Source organism: Struthio camelus, chromosome 8 (assembly GCF_040807025.1).
Source record: "Struthio camelus isolate bStrCam1 chromosome 8, bStrCam1.hap1, whole genome shotgun sequence".
NCBI classification, from domain to species: domain Eukaryota; kingdom Metazoa; phylum Chordata; class Aves; order Struthioniformes; family Struthionidae; genus Struthio; species Struthio camelus.
The window spans coordinates 8568813-8584235 of record NC_090949.1 but is presented as its reverse complement, the minus strand read 5'-3'; the positions used below and the strand labels follow the sequence as shown (position 1 = coordinate 8584235).

Below are 15423 nucleotides of genomic sequence, written 5' to 3'. Positions count from 1 at the left end.
ATATAACAAGTCAGCACAGGTAAGTTTCTCTTACTATAGCATATCTTTTCTACAAACTGTTTATTCAATTGACAGGAGAAAATTTGTTATTGCTTCACCTCTCCAGAACTTTTGCGGTACACCTATGCATTTAGATACATCTATATAGAAAGCACACTGTCCTAAACATTATTATAAAACAAGCCCTGTAAATACAACCATTTATTTTGGCAAAATGAAAGCATCAGAGCATTGATCTAGAGAGAGTGAGGTACTTCAGTGGAGTATGGTTTTTTTTCCCCCTTCAAATGGAAAAAAAAAATACAAGTCCTGAAGCATATCAAATCTTAAGTTGGGAGGAAAAAAAAAAGTCAATAGCTTCTTGTTCAAAAATTTATTCTTCTGGAAAATTGAAGACGTTCCTGCAAGTCTACCTTAGCTGATGATTTAATATGGTGAATGAAGACTGAAAGATAGCTTACAAATGTTTCTTTAACAAATAACACCTTAGTTTCACTGTTCCTCCTGCAAACAGCTAGTCTACAGTTCTTTTCCCCTAGAATTTATAAATTCTAAAATCTAGAAACAGTAAGGTCACATGCTTACAAAAATTTTTGATTTTAAAAACAAGCTGTTGCTCTTTACATGATTTAATGAGAACAGCCTGAAAAGGTTTGCTTTTCTAAGCAGGGAAGGTTTGATCTGCTAGCATAAGCAAGCAGTGTGCCAAGAATGGCCAACCTAGCCATTGCTGGTTTTACTATGGAAAATCATTAAGTACCTCAGAGCATGTTCATTCAGTTACATCTTACATCTCAACCATCTCAACATTGAGTAAAGCAGCCCTTTCACACCTAGGAGTCAGTTGTATGCTGAATTAGAGAGTCATTTAAGGGATCTCTTAAGTTACTCAGCCCTGGGTGATTCCATGGTTCTTCAGTCAAAACTTACGTTTGACAGACCCAAATATAAAGTGCAATAATTCCTTGTCCCTGGTGTTTTAAGACTCTGAAAGCATAGCATACTTGCTTTTTCTTTTTGTTTTTAATAATACGTATCAGTTAAAATTTGCCATTGTTATACTACGGATAGGAGACATACAATGCACTTCTGTTCTTACCTTAACCTTATTATTAATCAAGACAGCGTCAGATATATATAAATACGAACGATATGAACGATACAAAGCTTCTCCCTTTAATACACGTTTGCAATCTGTAACAGACTAATTTGTTAGCATTTAGTTAGAATGTTATGTAATGGCTGAAGTATTTGTAATGAAAACAGTCTATTTCTGTTAGCCTGTTCTTCACAGACATAAAAGCTGTCTTCGTCTGATTTTTATTAGGACTCCATCCTCTGCTCTTTATGCATTTTTTTTTTAAAAGACTTCTGTTAATTCCATTTTCATTTCACAAACACATATATTTTTTCCTCCCACCTCCTCACACAAATTTCATCTCTTCTTTTTGCACCTGCCTTCATCCATGGGACATTTCTATGGGGTTTTGTGAAACCAGAGCCTGAAAAAAAAAGGAAAAAAACCCCACAAGGGCAAGAAGCTGAGCGAAGAAAAAATTTGCTACAGGAGATGAACAACTGGTTCTACCAGTAAAACGCCACTGGCAGTCCCGTCATTACAAGTCCAACATCCATCCCCAACTAGTGGAAACGTGGTGCACTTTCAGGGCGGAGTTTTTTCCGCAAACCCTCCATTAATGTATACAGCCTTCAGAGATGTTCCCCTCTTCCCTTCAACAGGGGGACCGTGGAGGAATATTTCTTCTTCACCCACCTCTCCAACATACTATGCAAGGGTTTGCCCCTCTGCAAGAACTACCTTTTTCTTTCTATTTCTACATCTAAATCACCTATCTAGGCTATCGTTATACGGCATTTATGCTACATTTTCCATTCCCTCTCCACTTTCATGTCACTTCCATAGTTAATACAGGAAATATTTTGGAATACGGAACTTGTACTTTCAGTAACCCAGGACATCTGACCAAAGCAAACCCCATACAAAGCACCCATTTCTTTGACTTACGTTCCTTCATTTTATTGACCTACAGCACTCATTCATGCAGGACCAAGCCTGCAAGTAATCTCTCTTCTGAACTGTATCACCTTTTGCCTGTTCCTTGCGGTCTGTTTCACCTTCCCTAGCAGACTTCAAGATGTGAGGAAACGTGCCTAAGGAAGATGCATGACATAAACCTTTACCATTGAACAAGGACTTCAGCAACACAGAAGTTACAGATGTAAACTGAAATAACAATTTTTTTAAAAGGCTTCTCTACAAAAAGCCAAGGCTTCTAGTTATGGAGTCTAAGCAAAGTAAAGAAATTATACATAACTACAGTGATATTAGCAAGGCTCATAGAAATGACTGTGTATTGGTTTATACACATTCGGTAAGTAATAGCTTATAAAAGTGATACTTTCTTGATGTAGAAAACACAAATCTACTAAGGCAGTGTTCCAAGTGACAGACTCAAAGCCACACAAGTCATTACCCTAGTCTCCACACACCAGCAGAGGCCTATATCAATTCTTGCTTCAGCTCAAATGGCCATCTCAAGTGGTCACCTCACATAAGCTAAGTGGTCATACTCTTCACTCACTGAACTCGATCAGAACACATTGCTGAGGACAAACCATCTTTTTATTGAACATACACCAGCTTCAAAGAAATCTCAAACCTTCCCAATTCCTTAGTCGCAAGGAGACCACTGTACGACAGCTGCATTAAAACACCCCAAAATCAATCTTGAAGAAATATTCTCTCCACTATATGATCAAAGAAAATTGAGACCCCTTTAGCTCCTGGTAACCAGTATTAAAAGACAATCCTTTTGTTTCTCACTGATGCACAAATGAGATCACATCCCATTTCCTCCTCCCTTCAAAAGTAACTTCTTGTCTTGGCAGTGCTCTGAGGACCTGACATCTAGTAGGCCTGATGTCCCACCATACAAGAGAAAAAGCTACAAAGAAAAAAAAAAAGTTCCACCTGCCTGAAATAACGCTTACTTTTACTAGTGTACCACTCGACTCCAGTCATTAAAAAGCAACAAGGAAGAACAGTTTTCTACTCAATGAGGAGGAGCAGAAAAGCTTTCACAAAGGGACATGCTTTCAAAACATATGGCTGAGAGACAAAAGGAAAGAAACACAGAAAACATGAAGTGTTCCAGACAACTCCCCACACCATTTCCTCATGCATACTGCTCAGGCCCCCCCGGCCCACAGAAACAACCCGTGTGGGAAACTAGTTGGACCATCTTTGGCTCCAAGATTTTCAATCGCTGCATCCCCAGGCGATGGTTCCCATAATACCTACTGCAGACTGGCGGTGCGATTTTTAGCCATGTCATCTAACCTTGGTCACGCTATGGTTTAAACAGTATCTGTAAGAACACTCCTGGCTGTGCTTACTCCACTTCTCCAAACCTTGTCTCTGCAAGGAGAAATAACAACACCTCCGTGAAAGGAGCTTTACTCAGTCCTGCATCAAATAATCCAGGAACAGCCTTAACCATACATCTCAAGAACTGTGGATGAGTACTGCAGAGTTAGAAAACCAAGACGCAGCGTCCTGCTTGTGCATCCAGCATCCCTTAAGAAAAGCCTCCCTCCTCTTCCCCCCCTCCCCCCAAAAAAAGAGTTTTTGGAGCGAGAATCACAGCTGCAAACTACGCGCAAACGCACGCAGGGGACGGCACGTTTCTCGAGAAGCCTCCCTAGAGAGAAAGAAGAGACCCGAAGCCGCGCGAAGAGAAAGGCGAGGCGGGAGCGGGAAGAAAGCAGCGCCCCGACAGGCCCGCTCCGCGCGCCGCCCCCACCCCGGCAGCGCCCGCCCGCCGCCGCCGGGCGCGGCCGGCCCCAGGGCGCGGCGGCGGGCGGCGATGCGGCGCGGCCCAGCGGCGCGGGGCAGCCCGGCCCGCCCTCCCGCCACGGCGGGCCCAGCGCCCCCCTCCGCCGGGCCGCGAGGGCAGGGGGCCGCGGGCTCCCGGGCGCCTCCCGCCGCCGCCGGGCCCGGGGCTGCACCCGCCGCCAGGCCGGAGCCCGGCGGAAGCCGCCCCCGCCTGGGGCCATGCGGCGCAGGCCGCTCGCCCGCCGCTCCCGGCGCCGGTGCGTTGCGCCCAGCCGGCCGGCCTCAGCGGTTAGGCGGCGGCGCCGCCGCTCACCTGGCGCAGCGGCGCGGCGGGCCGGCGCTCCGGCCTCCCCCGCTCCCGGACTCGGCGAGGCCGCTGCCGCTGCCGCTGCCGCTCCCGGCGCCGCGACGCCGCGCCTCAGCCGCTTCCACACTGGGGCCAAGATGGCGGGCGGCCAAGCCGGCGCCAACGACGTCTGACCTCACCGCGCCGTGCGAGCGCGCGCGCGCCCGCCAGCGCCGCCCCGCCCCGCGCCGCTCACGTGGCCCCGCGGTGCCGCAGTCGGGGCGGCGCGGGCCGGCGGCGCGCGCGGCGCCCCCTGGCGGCGCCCGGCGGAGCGGCCCCGGCGCCGCTGCCTGCGGTGGGCGCTGGGCAGCGCCGTGCACCCCGCGCCAGCACGGGTGCCGCCAGCCCCGTCGGCAGAGCTGCTGTTAGCGCCTTGCACCCTGCCAACCCTGCTGGCGTGGGTGCTCTGACGCTGCGCCCGCCCTCGCTGCCTCCCTTCCCGGGTGGGACCAGGCCGGGCGCACGTCTGCGCGGCCGGCACGCAGTTACTTGAGTCGCGCTGGGAGAGCCGCGCCAGCGTGACGCCCGTGCGGACGCGGGGTCTGCACGCGATCGCGTTGCCGCCGACGGCGCCTTGTGCAAACCTCCAAACCCCCAGGAGAGCCGTTTGGCAGCGCAGGCAGGGATGGGTATGAAGGTTCGGGATGCATCGTGCCTCCTGCTGAGCGATGCTCCGGGAGCGCAGTGAACGCACCCCGAGCACACTCAGCGGTCGTCAGCTGGGCTTGCAACAATACCCCGAGTTTAAAAACCCTGTGTGCGCGTGGGGAGGATCTGCCTAGCTCCCTTTGCTCTTTGCCTTCAGATGTGCCTGCAGCCCTGAGGCTGCTCAGGCAATGGTGGGGACACAGGCCCGCCTGTATCCGTCTCTGTTTCCAAACGTGCCCTGTTGGATATCCTTTTTATTAAGATGGGGTTCTCACCTCAAGCATGACATAAGGTCCACTTGAAAAAACTCCACCCTTCTACCAATAATAAAGCTGTTTGTTAATGAAAACATCAGAGAAGTCCAAATCAGTGAGGTTTATTTCTAGCTCCTTCCTTCATGTCCCAGAAGACACGAGGCAAATAAAAAAAACATTGAGCGTTTCAAAAATCTCATTGATTCGTGGACCTTGCTGAAGATTTATGGAAAGGGCTTGAGCCAAGCAGAGGGCCAAGAAATACTGGCCCAGGCTTAGACCTGTTGCTGAGATCCTGCCTTGAGTTGAGGCACGAGGCCCCCGCACAGATGCGTTGGCCACGCAGACCAGCGCTTCAGGATCTCCCCAAAAGGCCTGTAGAGAGCCAACCCGATGCTTGTGCAAAGCAGCCAGATTTGGGGGCGAGAACAGAGCAGGGGGTTGCAGATGGCTTTCTCCTCGGCAAAGTTCACCTCCGGAGGTGGTGCAGCGAAATGCAAATTGCAAGTGCACCTGGTCTGCCTGGAAGCAGAAGGAGACGGTGGCCGCCGTTTCGGTGGCATGCCCAGGAGCCAGCCCTTATCCTGGCACCCTTGGGGACAGCGTGTGTGACAGTCCCAGACACCACTGAAGCCGCCTTGCAGCAGCACAGCTCTGCACTGTCCCCAGATCATGTTTTGCCGGGTTTCTTCTACAGATGGAAACCTGCCCTGGGGATCCACCATGGCCGGGCATATTTAGAAAAGAGGAAACCCGCCACGAGAACCGCAGGCAGGGCAAGGAGACACAGCCAGGGTAAGCTGGAGGAGCTGTCGGAGGAGTCATCTATGACGCGGGTTCGCAAGGGCTTCAGAGCCCGCTGCCACTGAGTCAGGATGGCGCTTCTGGCCCCGCTCCAGCGGCCCCGTCCCACCAGGCGGTACTGGTAGGGTGAGCAGGGGCCAAAAAACACTGCCAGGCCCAGCCGGGGGTCCGTCAGGAGCAGCCTCAGCACGCTAGGCTTTATGCCGGCACATGACGCAATTTCATCTGTGTAGCTGATAAAACTCATCCACATGTTCACCTCGGCAGGATTCCTTCATTGGGACATAAAACAGACAAGAAAAATCAAACGGCGTCCCAGCGCGTTTCCAGCACCCCGAATGCAGCCAGGCAGCTCCACGCTCCTTCCCACCTCGGTCCCCAGCTCCGTGGGGACCCAGGCAAACGCCTGGGGCTCGGACAAGGCATCGCGTTGCAGGGGACTAACGAAGTGACGAGCACCAGCCGAGCCCAGGGTCTGGGAGGAGCTCCCTTAGCCCATGCTCTGTAGTAAGATAAATAAGCCTAAAGGCACTGAAAGAGCGTTTGTGTGGTCGGTTACTAGCAGTTACCCTGGTGCAGGTGATAGGCTGAAACTTGTTTTGTCTCTATAACCCGACTGTGGCTGAGCCCTGAAAAATGCAGCCAGGGAGGGGGCTGAACTAAGGAATGGTTCTCGCACAACGCTGCCATCATTGTAATGCCACAAATATCGGTGTAATGTCCTTACTCAAGATTCACTGCCTTGAATTTGGCCCTTTTTGAGAGGTGAAGCAGTCTACGTTCACAGCTAAGACTGCCAAATGGACCGGCGAAAGCTAAGAGATGCAGAAAGCTTCCTATGCCAAGAGGCACTGGAAAAGCTCAGCCTCCCACTCCCATTTGTCTGCTTTGTCACCAGCTCATCTGCTATTAGTTCATTAGGAAATTGCGGAGAACTTCAGCTCGTTTCAACAACCAAGCCCGTGGGTAGGTGATGCCTGATCTCTTCCGCTACCCCTGTCCCAGTACTGACCCAGAGGCTAGAGCTAAGCCCCTTAAATAGTGAGGACACGGAACAAATCCAAGCCCTTTCTTCCCGGGGCCTTGTCTTCCCTGCAGAAGAGGTGTGTTTAATCCACTTCAGCAAATCTGAGACAGCTTTATCTCCGTTGCAACTCAGACTCCCGTATTTCCATGTAACAAAATGTGAGGACAGTGTGCATGTCTGGAGTAGATGGGGCTCCTGATGAAAATCCATGTGACTCTGTTTTGGCCCAGATTTTCACTGGTATCCTTGGTTGTATGATCCAGCTCTGCCTCATCGTGAGACCTAACCCAGACTGCATGCCGCCTGGCCCTGAGGTCTCACAACTCGCTCCAGATAGGACAGCCAAGAAAGCTCTTGGTGACTGCGAGACAGCACATCCAGTGCATCTGTCCCATAGCCTTGAGGACTTATGGTAAAATCCCAAGGCAAACAAGGCAGGGCCTTAGTTCCCATATGCGCATTGGATGCATTAGAGCCTTGTCTACTATTCATTTTGACCTGCCAAAAACCATCACCCAAACAACCCACAGCCTGCATTACCCGGCTCCAAGGGGGTGGTGCACGGAGCACTAGAGCTTCCGGTGCCTGGCTTTGGGAGGAAGAAACCACGAGATGGCACTAGTAGTCTGGAGGAAACCTAGTCTCCAGCCTGAGATGCTGGAAATAAGGGCATGACTTAGCAACCTGATGGAGGGGACTACCAGCCTGATCCATCAGGGGTCTTGCTGCAAGCTGCTCCGAAGGTCAATGGTGTCTGGGGCAAGCCTGGGAACAGCACGGTGGAAAGGGTGCCCTGGCCGTTGGAAGCTCTAGCCCGGGGTGCTCCTGCTGTACCTGGACCGGAGCCCGGGAAAGGCATGGGTCAGTGGGAACGCTTCAGCAGAAACGGAGCAGCTCTGCACTGCTCAACCAGGGGAGATATGTCCTTGGTGTCTTGGGTTGTCACCTATTGAAGGGGGTGACAGCATCTCCCCATCTCACTATGGGTGTTGTGGGAGTATCTGCATTCAGGAATAATTAGACGCCCTGGATAGGTCTGTGACATAACCACTATGGGGACCGCCTTCACCCGTGTTGTCCTGGCTGGTGCAGCATGCCCAGAGCATGGGAGCAGCACTCACCTTTTGACCAGCTGCTTCTCCTTCTTTGAAATATCTGCCATCATCCTGCTGACGGGAGGCAGCTTGTTGGAGCCTGAGAAGAAAAAAGAAACTGTGGTCCGTGGGGGCCAGAGGCTAACGCATTCTTAGTGCTGACAGCCCCAAAATGCACAGCTCCATCAAAAGATGGAAAGTGCTCTGCCCGACGCGGCCTGGGCCTTGCAGAGAGCCGGCCAGGCTGTGCTCGACCTCCCTTGCACCAGCTCCCCTTGTCCGGGCACGCCGGCTCCTACCGGCAAAGATTCCCGTCACCCAGCGAGCCTGCATTTCTGCTCCCACCATCACAGAGCCTGTCAGTTGTACTAAGCCGATGAAGGCCAGCGTGGGTTTTTCCAGCTGCGGAGGGAAGATGCATTTATAGAGGGAACAGCTATGTTTGAAGAGGCTGCGAACAGAGTCTTCCAGGAAGGGAAATGAGAATGCGTATCCCGTGGCGAAGAGCACCACGTCGATGTTTTCGGTTGTCCCGTCTTCAAAAACAGCCGAGCTTTCAGTGAACTCCTTCACGGTTGGTTTCAACACGACAGTCCCAGAGAGGAGGCAAAATGGCAGCTCTTCATTTATAATTATGTTAAACTTGGAACTTGCACATGGAGGGAGAAGGAGAGAAGGAGAGTAGCATTAACATCTGGGAGGGTCCTGAAACAGAGCTGGAAAGGGCTTTCATGGCAGGAGTCAAGGAAACTAGTGCTAGGAGGGACCTAGAGGGGCTCAGACTTGTAGCTCTGCCCCCAATAGCAGGATCAGCCATTGTAAACCACCCTGATGTAGGTTTAACCTGCCCTTAAAATGCCAAAGTGGAGGCAACTCCAAGACCTTCCCAAGCTATCTGTGCCTGGTAGATTTTCCTTAATGTCTGATCAATTCTCCAGCTTTTCCTGGAGCGGACTGGAGTAACAGGCTCGCTGTCTCCTCACAGCAGCTGTGGACCTCCTAGCACAGCTTAGAGCTGTGTGAGGCCTGCAGGCTCTGGCCCCAAGGGCCTAAGCTCTGGCTGAGGTGCTGGCGCATCTCACACAGCTGTGGAGGGAGCAGTCACACCACCCTAATGGTGACGCAAAGGAGAACATCTCCCTGCAGGCAGAAAGCCTACATAGAAAAGTCCCCTATAGCCAGACTGTGGGTCCTGAGTCCGCTGTGAACATAGGCACCAAAAGGAAAGTTCCTGATGGTCTCACTTCCGTTGCATGAGAATTTGGTACAAAAAACAGTATGTCATAAAAAGCTACTGATGGAAAAAAGTTAATTCCCCGCTAACAATTTGCTATTCCACAACTATTCCCTGAAATGAACAGTTGGATATTTCAAATCATTAAAAACCACCAATGAACCAACAAAACAATCAGAGAAAATACCTTTTAACAGAAGCCAAGCCATAGTTTGTATGGTTAAACCATGAGTTGAACTTCCAAAACCTGATCCTTTCCATGATGGCTGATGGGAGAAGCCAGTCGAGAAAATGCTTAAAGCGCGTGGTAACAACCATGTCAAAAGGAAAACCATGATCCGAAATACGACTGAACACCCACGTGCTGCTCCTGGCACTGAGAAATACCTGGGAAAGAAGGCAGGATGGCGAATCTCTTGCCAAAGGTCTTCTTTCCATTTTTGCCCCAAATGGCAAATCTTATCTCCTGTGTTTGGTAGCAGGCAGCTGAATGGATTGTCCCGAGGGAGGGAGGTATCTGGATGAACAATCAGCTCACGGTGGCTTTTGCAGACTTCCAAGAGCTGCACACCAGCCCCTCTGTCTGCTTCCTAGATGATCTAAACCCTCCAGGAACTGCAGAGCTTATTTCGATGGCCAACAATTTCGAGGTCCGTTTCTTTAGAAAGCCAGTGGGCAATGCTTTCCCAGGACATACCCACAACAATTACTGGTGCGGACACCCTGCTCTCGTGTCCTTCAGTGTCCCTCATGAGACACAGCTCCTGGGGAGCAAAAGCTCCAGTAACGTGGGCTTCTGTGGGTACTGAGAGGCCAAATACAAAGTTGTATTTGGAAGGTGCAAGGAGGGAAGAAATGCAGGGTCTAGCTAAGGCAGTGCAGGACAGCTGTTAGAGCTGGTGCAGTGCCCTGACTCCCACTTCTGTCACAGGAGGTGCTTTGGCATCTTTTCTGCATACATGGAGGCAGTCTGGGGAGATATCTGGGGATGGGAGATGCTGGGTGCACGTGGCTGAGGTGGAAAAGGAGTGAAGCACCCTTTGTTCAGAGGGCTGGGAGGTGGGAGAGAAGAAAACAGCTGAATGCCAGGACCTGGAAAAGGGTTCAGCAGGGGCCATGCAGAGGAAGGGAAAAGGTGTCCCCAGGGCAGTTCTTGCTAACTTTATCAGTCCCAAATCAACAGCATGGCACATCCGCAAGGGACCCCCACTGGGCAGCAGTGACCGACTGCTGTGGCTGCAGCATGGACCATACTCAGCCTGGTGCCTGTTTCGAGAATAATTCTGTTTTTTCAGCCCGGTTTCTGTTCCTGCCCCACTGTGATACTGTTTTCACAAGGAGCACCAGCTCTGTGCCTAAGGTGCTAATGAGCAGTGGCTTTAAGGGAAGCCATAATTTTAGTTTACTCCTGTCTGCATCTTGTCCCAGGAGGAGCTACTGCACAACCTGGAGGTGTCCAGCGTTGTCAGCTAACGCAGCGCCGAGCCGGGGCTTGGCCATGCTGCCTGACTTGCTGTTGGCAGGAAAGGTTTGCGGCAGCTGCTGTCGGGCTCGGCGCCGTGGTGGAGTCATACCTTTGCAGCCACGCGGCTCAGCTCCACGGAGATGTCGCCGCCGGAGTTCCCGATGCCGACCACGAGGACTCGCTTTCCCTGGAAACCCTCTGCATCTCTGTACTCCCTGCTGTGGAGGTGCCGGCCTTTAAAGCACGTTTCAATACCTAGGCAGAGAGCATCTCTTACCATTAGGTACCTTTACTTGCCGCTGTGACATGCTTTTGACAGCCTCGTTGCTGGTCCCTTTGGCAACCCTCAGACCCTTCCACCCCTTCATCTTGCCTCCATCTCTGTCCTTGCAGCAGAGCCAAGTGCAGTGAAGCCCGTAAGGACTTTGGCTCTGTTGGGTGAGGCCAACAGCAAGAATGCTGTCTGGCATCCCCCGTCTCCTACCACCCTGCATGTGGTAGGAGCTCCTTCCAGCTGCAAAGGCAGGGCTTACCTGGAAAAGAAGCCAAGGGCAAAAGGGGCTCCTGGTAATGGCCAGTGCAAACCATGACAGCGTCGAAGATGTGCGACTCCTGGCCCGCTTCGGTCTCAGTGATGACATCCCACTGGCCCGAGGTGGAGAAATCGGGGCGCTTCCTCACGCTGCAAACTGTTGTCTTGCATCAAAACGCAATAAAAAGGCAGTCAGGAACTGTGCCTCATTCCCAAGAGGTCCTGCCTGAGCAGGCCTGGGGTTTCCGAGGGCAGAGTGGGCCCTCCGGGAGCCTCATTCCACCTCTGAAGCTGTTAAATTGGGCACTGAACCTTTCCTCTGGCAATTGCCAGGGCTGGAAAGGCACGAATGAGGGCTGTCACCAGGCAGCATGTGTTTGAGCAGCCTAATGTGCAGCCTACATTCAGGATGCGAAAGGTGCACAATCGTCGTGGACTTCATGCCCACTGTTATCTCGTCCCCCGGGCAATGCAAACCCAGTAATTGCAGCTACCGATGACCCTGCTCCTCACGGCTCTTGGCGGACCGTCCCTGATGGCTGCGACACACCTGGGCCTTGGCTCACCTTGAAGCGTATGTGCCGCAGGAGGTCGAAGCGCTGAGCGTACATCCGGAAGTACTCCAGGAGTTGGTGGTGGGGAAGGTAGTTGGGGAAGTCTTCTGGGCAGGGGAAGTCACTGAAGCAGGACATCTCCTTGGAGGTGTTGGTGATGACTGACCGGTACACGCTGGTCCTCCCACAGTCCACTGTGTCCTGTGTGAAGCGAGCAGTGCCATTTGCAGAGGGACAAAGAACGACTTTCTTCCTCTGAGTCATCAGAGCAGCTTGGATACGAGGAACAAACTGTGGCTAGCTCCCACCACCTCTACTCGTGGCTCCAGGACAAGGTGAGCAGTGAATTTAAAGTCCCCTCAGCCTTGGTGCCTGTCCCCATGTCACTGCCGAAGGAGGTGTGCACCCCGGGAGCCTGTGGCTTCTGCTCCCCCAGCACCTTCTCCCCTTGGAGCCAGGGGGAGCCCCGTGCCTGGGACAGAGATGGTCCCTGAGCTCACGGTTGCTCCCTCCTCTTCACTGTGGGTGGCGGCAAGTGGGGACAGGGCAAAACTAGGGAAAAACCTCCCCACACAGGCAGAGCCCACTCACAGTAAAGCACCAGAGCCCCCCGATGTCATCGCTCCTCTCAAAGCAGGTGGGCTCCAGCCCTTCATCCAGGCAGCACTTGATGGAGGCCAGCCCACTGGCCCCAGCCCCGATTACAGCCACTCGTCGCACCATGGTGTCCTGCAGGAGGCAAAGCAGGAGCGCCAGGCAAGATATCTTACTCGCTGAAGGGATATAATAAACTGGATATAAAATAGTCCATGCATTAGCAGAAACACTGGTCTTCCCACCCCACGGGAAAGCTCCCCCCAACTTCTCTGGCTGTAACTGTTCCTGAAGGACAACTCCCCTTAGACAAAATCCTCTTCGGTTCCCAGTGCAGGGAATGACACCTAGGCATCCAGGCAGAGCCTGAATGAGCAAGTGAAGGAGGAGGAAGGAGGAGCCGGTCTGCGGTTGTCAGTGGATGCTGCTCATTAGCCTCTGCACTGCACCCAAAAGCTGTTATCAAGAATAATGAGCTGCAAGGCAAAGCAAGCTGAGAGTAACTCCCTGGGAATAAACCACATCTGTCCCAGTGACCTCAGGTCGGTGGGAACTTCTCAGGGATTCAGGTGCTCCTGAGAGTCCAGCGATTACCCTCATGCCGGCCAGGGAAAAGGAGGCACCTTTTCATGTTCACCACATTCCTTTTTCTATTTATTCCCTTTCCTGGTCCAAACCAGTGCATGAAAAGAGGGGGAAGCTCTTCCCAGCTGACCGCTTCGGGATCGCCCTTAGCATGGCCTCGAAGACATTGCCCTGCTTCTGGAGCGTTTCCTTATTAAATCTCATTGACCAAAAAGGGCAAGAGGACTTCTCATTTCTGAAGCCCAGTTGCTGACTCTCTGGAGGAACTGGCGCCCAAATGCCGTCTCAGCTCAGAGACCTTTCTGCATTGCTTTGAATCGCTGCCTGGCCCCAGGTGCTCATCCAGGGCTTCAGACGTGCTCCCGCTGACTCAGTGGGAGCAGAGAGGGGCTGCGATGGCCTGAGATCACTCCCTGGTGCTGGCTTGGTGGGGAGCTGGCCGGGGCACCCAGCTGTGTTCACAGCCATGGGTGCAGGAGGAAGCTCACAGCCACATAGCCGAGGTAGGCTTGCATAGGGAGCGAGCATGCAGCAGGCTTACCAAAAAAATTCAGGCAACAAAACTTCGCCTGAAGTTGTTTCAAAGAAGCTGGAGGACAAGGCAGGGGAAGGAAAACAGCAGATCCATTTTGCAGAAAATATGAAGGTTTTGACATTTGTTTTTCATTCCAGCGCAGAACAAGCCCTCCACCTTTTGCCCCTATTTTTATATTTTATTTTAAGAAGAATGCTGACCCAGACAGGGTGACAGTTTGAAGGCAGCTGCCTCATGAGAGCCAGGAAACTTGGGCTCACATCTCTGATACCAGGTAGAAATAAGGCTTCACCCACATCCCACACAGTCCAGGCAAAGAACCACAGGGCTCACGGGAGGCTGCATGGCCCCATCACTTCTGCCTGTGCAAACTGACCTTCTTGAAACATTGTCAAGAAACATTTTCAGCTAAACTGACCCATTTTCATCCTTTTCTTTCTATTTTCAATTAAATGGCATTTTCTTGGGAAAAAATTGGCTTTTAAAAAAACTTGTAACGCCTGGCTCTGAGTGGGAATGCAGATCAGTGATTTAGAAGCTATGAGCAATCCTGAGAGTGCTGCTCATATTACAAAATACAGGAAAGGAAAAAGAAAAAGAAAAGTTAGAAACCCAGGAATTCAGTGTATAGATGACAGGAACTCAAACGTCAGTACCTCAATGTAAATGGAAAGTTATGCTATGCCTCACTTAACAGTAAAGCAAAGAACTAGAAAAATATTAGCCCAGGTAAAGTTTGATGAGATAGCAAACACTCAAAGTGTAAAGTCTCAAAAAAGGGCTAATTTATAACTGGGTTTCAACTCATGTTATGGCAAACAGTAAGTTAATTTAAGCAAGACTTGGAGGAAACTGCAGAAATCTAGAACCCCCCCCCCCCCCCAAGAAAAGTAGAGAAACTAGAACCATCTCATGAGCTCTCTCAATCCACTGCTCCGCCAGCCACAGCATGAAGTTAGGCTATAGCCTGTTACTTTTCTACGCAGCTAACGGACATTCAAAAAACTGTGTATATAACGCTGAGTAACTTCCAGCCTGGGTCACTCTCGATCTCCAGGAGCAAGGGACGAAATGCTGACGCTCACCCACCTCCCACTCCCCAGGTCCTGTTTCTGAGAGCTTCCCCGTGCCGGGGCACCCAGCTGCCTCCTTTGGGAAAGGGGAGGGGGGGTGCCTCGGGTGATAAGCCTCACCCCTCTTTTTTTAGGGCTGCCTACAGACTGTTTTGCTCGCAGGATGAGCCCTGGAGAGCTGATGCTGCCTGGCTGGCGTGCCAGTGGCACGCGTGCAGCCTGGCCTTGCCTTTCCCACTGCAACTTCATCTCTCCTCCACCGCCGCCCGCATCAGCGCAAAACGTGCAGCTAATGCCGAAACCCCGGGAGAAACTCAAAGGCAACAAAGTGGTAATTGATTTTTTTTTTTTTAAGTACACAAAACGCGGGCAGAAAGAAGTTAGGAACAAACCTTTTCAGGGCAACGCTGCGCCTTTTCCATTCAGGATTCGTCCGTCCTTTGCTTGGAGTTTCTCTAGCCACAAATTTAAATGACAGGCTAAAGTCCGTGCAGCTCTGGTTCGCTGCCATTCCCGGACCTCCAACCTTTACCTTTGCGCTCCCACACTTGCTCACTCTTTCTGTCTGCTATTGAATTTAAATGCATTTACAGAAAGTTTGTTCTCCATCTGGGCGCAGCGACCCGCAGCGCAGGCAGAGCCCGGCTCACCCGAGCCCACCTCCAGGAAGCGTATAAATCAGCTCTGGGCTGATCTCAGCAGGGCTTGAAATGGTGAACTCCCCAGCCCAGGACTGTCACAGAGGGATTTCTGTGCCTATCTTTAACCACCCAGGAGCTGGACATCTAATCTGGCTAATCCTACAGAGTCTGGTCTAGGAGT

General features: G+C 51.7%; 2 protein-coding genes across 25 annotated transcripts in view; both read right to left on the bottom strand.

The window, feature by feature from the left end:
• Positions 1–4396, bottom strand: part of PRRC2C (proline rich coiled-coil 2C) — a 75314-nt gene extending 70918 nt beyond the window's left edge. For 18 of the 23 annotated variants that reach the window (XM_068951906.1, XM_068951917.1, XM_068951908.1 and 15 more), the window contains exon 1: positions 4170–4334. The gene's annotated coding sequence lies outside the window, so the exon portion shown is untranslated. Of the gene's footprint in view, positions 1–4169 lie in introns of all 23 variants that reach the window. The other 5 variants (XM_068951907.1, XM_068951928.1, XM_068951929.1 and 2 more) reach the window with 3 other exon arrangements.
• An 808-nt stretch (positions 4397–5204) lies between these two features.
• On the bottom strand, positions 5205–15423 carry LOC104142690 (dimethylaniline monooxygenase [N-oxide-forming] 4). Of its 2 annotated transcripts, none has more exons than XM_009672794.2 (9): positions 14994–15423; positions 12406–12543; positions 11827–12015; positions 11262–11424; positions 10838–10983; positions 9451–9650; positions 8329–8678; positions 8057–8129; positions 5205–6180 (listed from the first exon to the last, which is right to left on the bottom strand). In XM_009672794.2, exons 1-9 carry the CDS (start codon positions 15021–15023, stop codon positions 5796–5798), a joined length of 1674 nt encoding a protein of 557 aa, XP_009671089.2. In that variant the 5' UTR covers positions 15024–15423; the 3' UTR covers positions 5205–5795. The 2 variants fall into 2 exon arrangements, with proteins under 2 accessions (XP_009671089.2, XP_068808036.1); XM_068951935.1 differs by having other exon boundaries at positions 5207–6180; positions 12406–12587; positions 14994–15417.

Coding starts and splice junctions, on each gene's coding strand:
- LOC104142690 (XM_009672794.2), bottom strand. CDS start 15,023: ATGGAAAAGGCGCAGCGTTGCCCTGAAAAG. Junction 12,544..14,993: donor CGCAGCGTTGCCCTGAAAAG/GTTTGTTCCTAA, acceptor TGCCTCCTGCAG/GACACCATGGTGCGACGAGT. Junction 9,651..10,837: donor TGAGCCGCGTGGCTGCAAAG/GTATGACTCCAC, acceptor CTTCTTTCCCAG/GTATTTCTCAGTGCCAGGAG.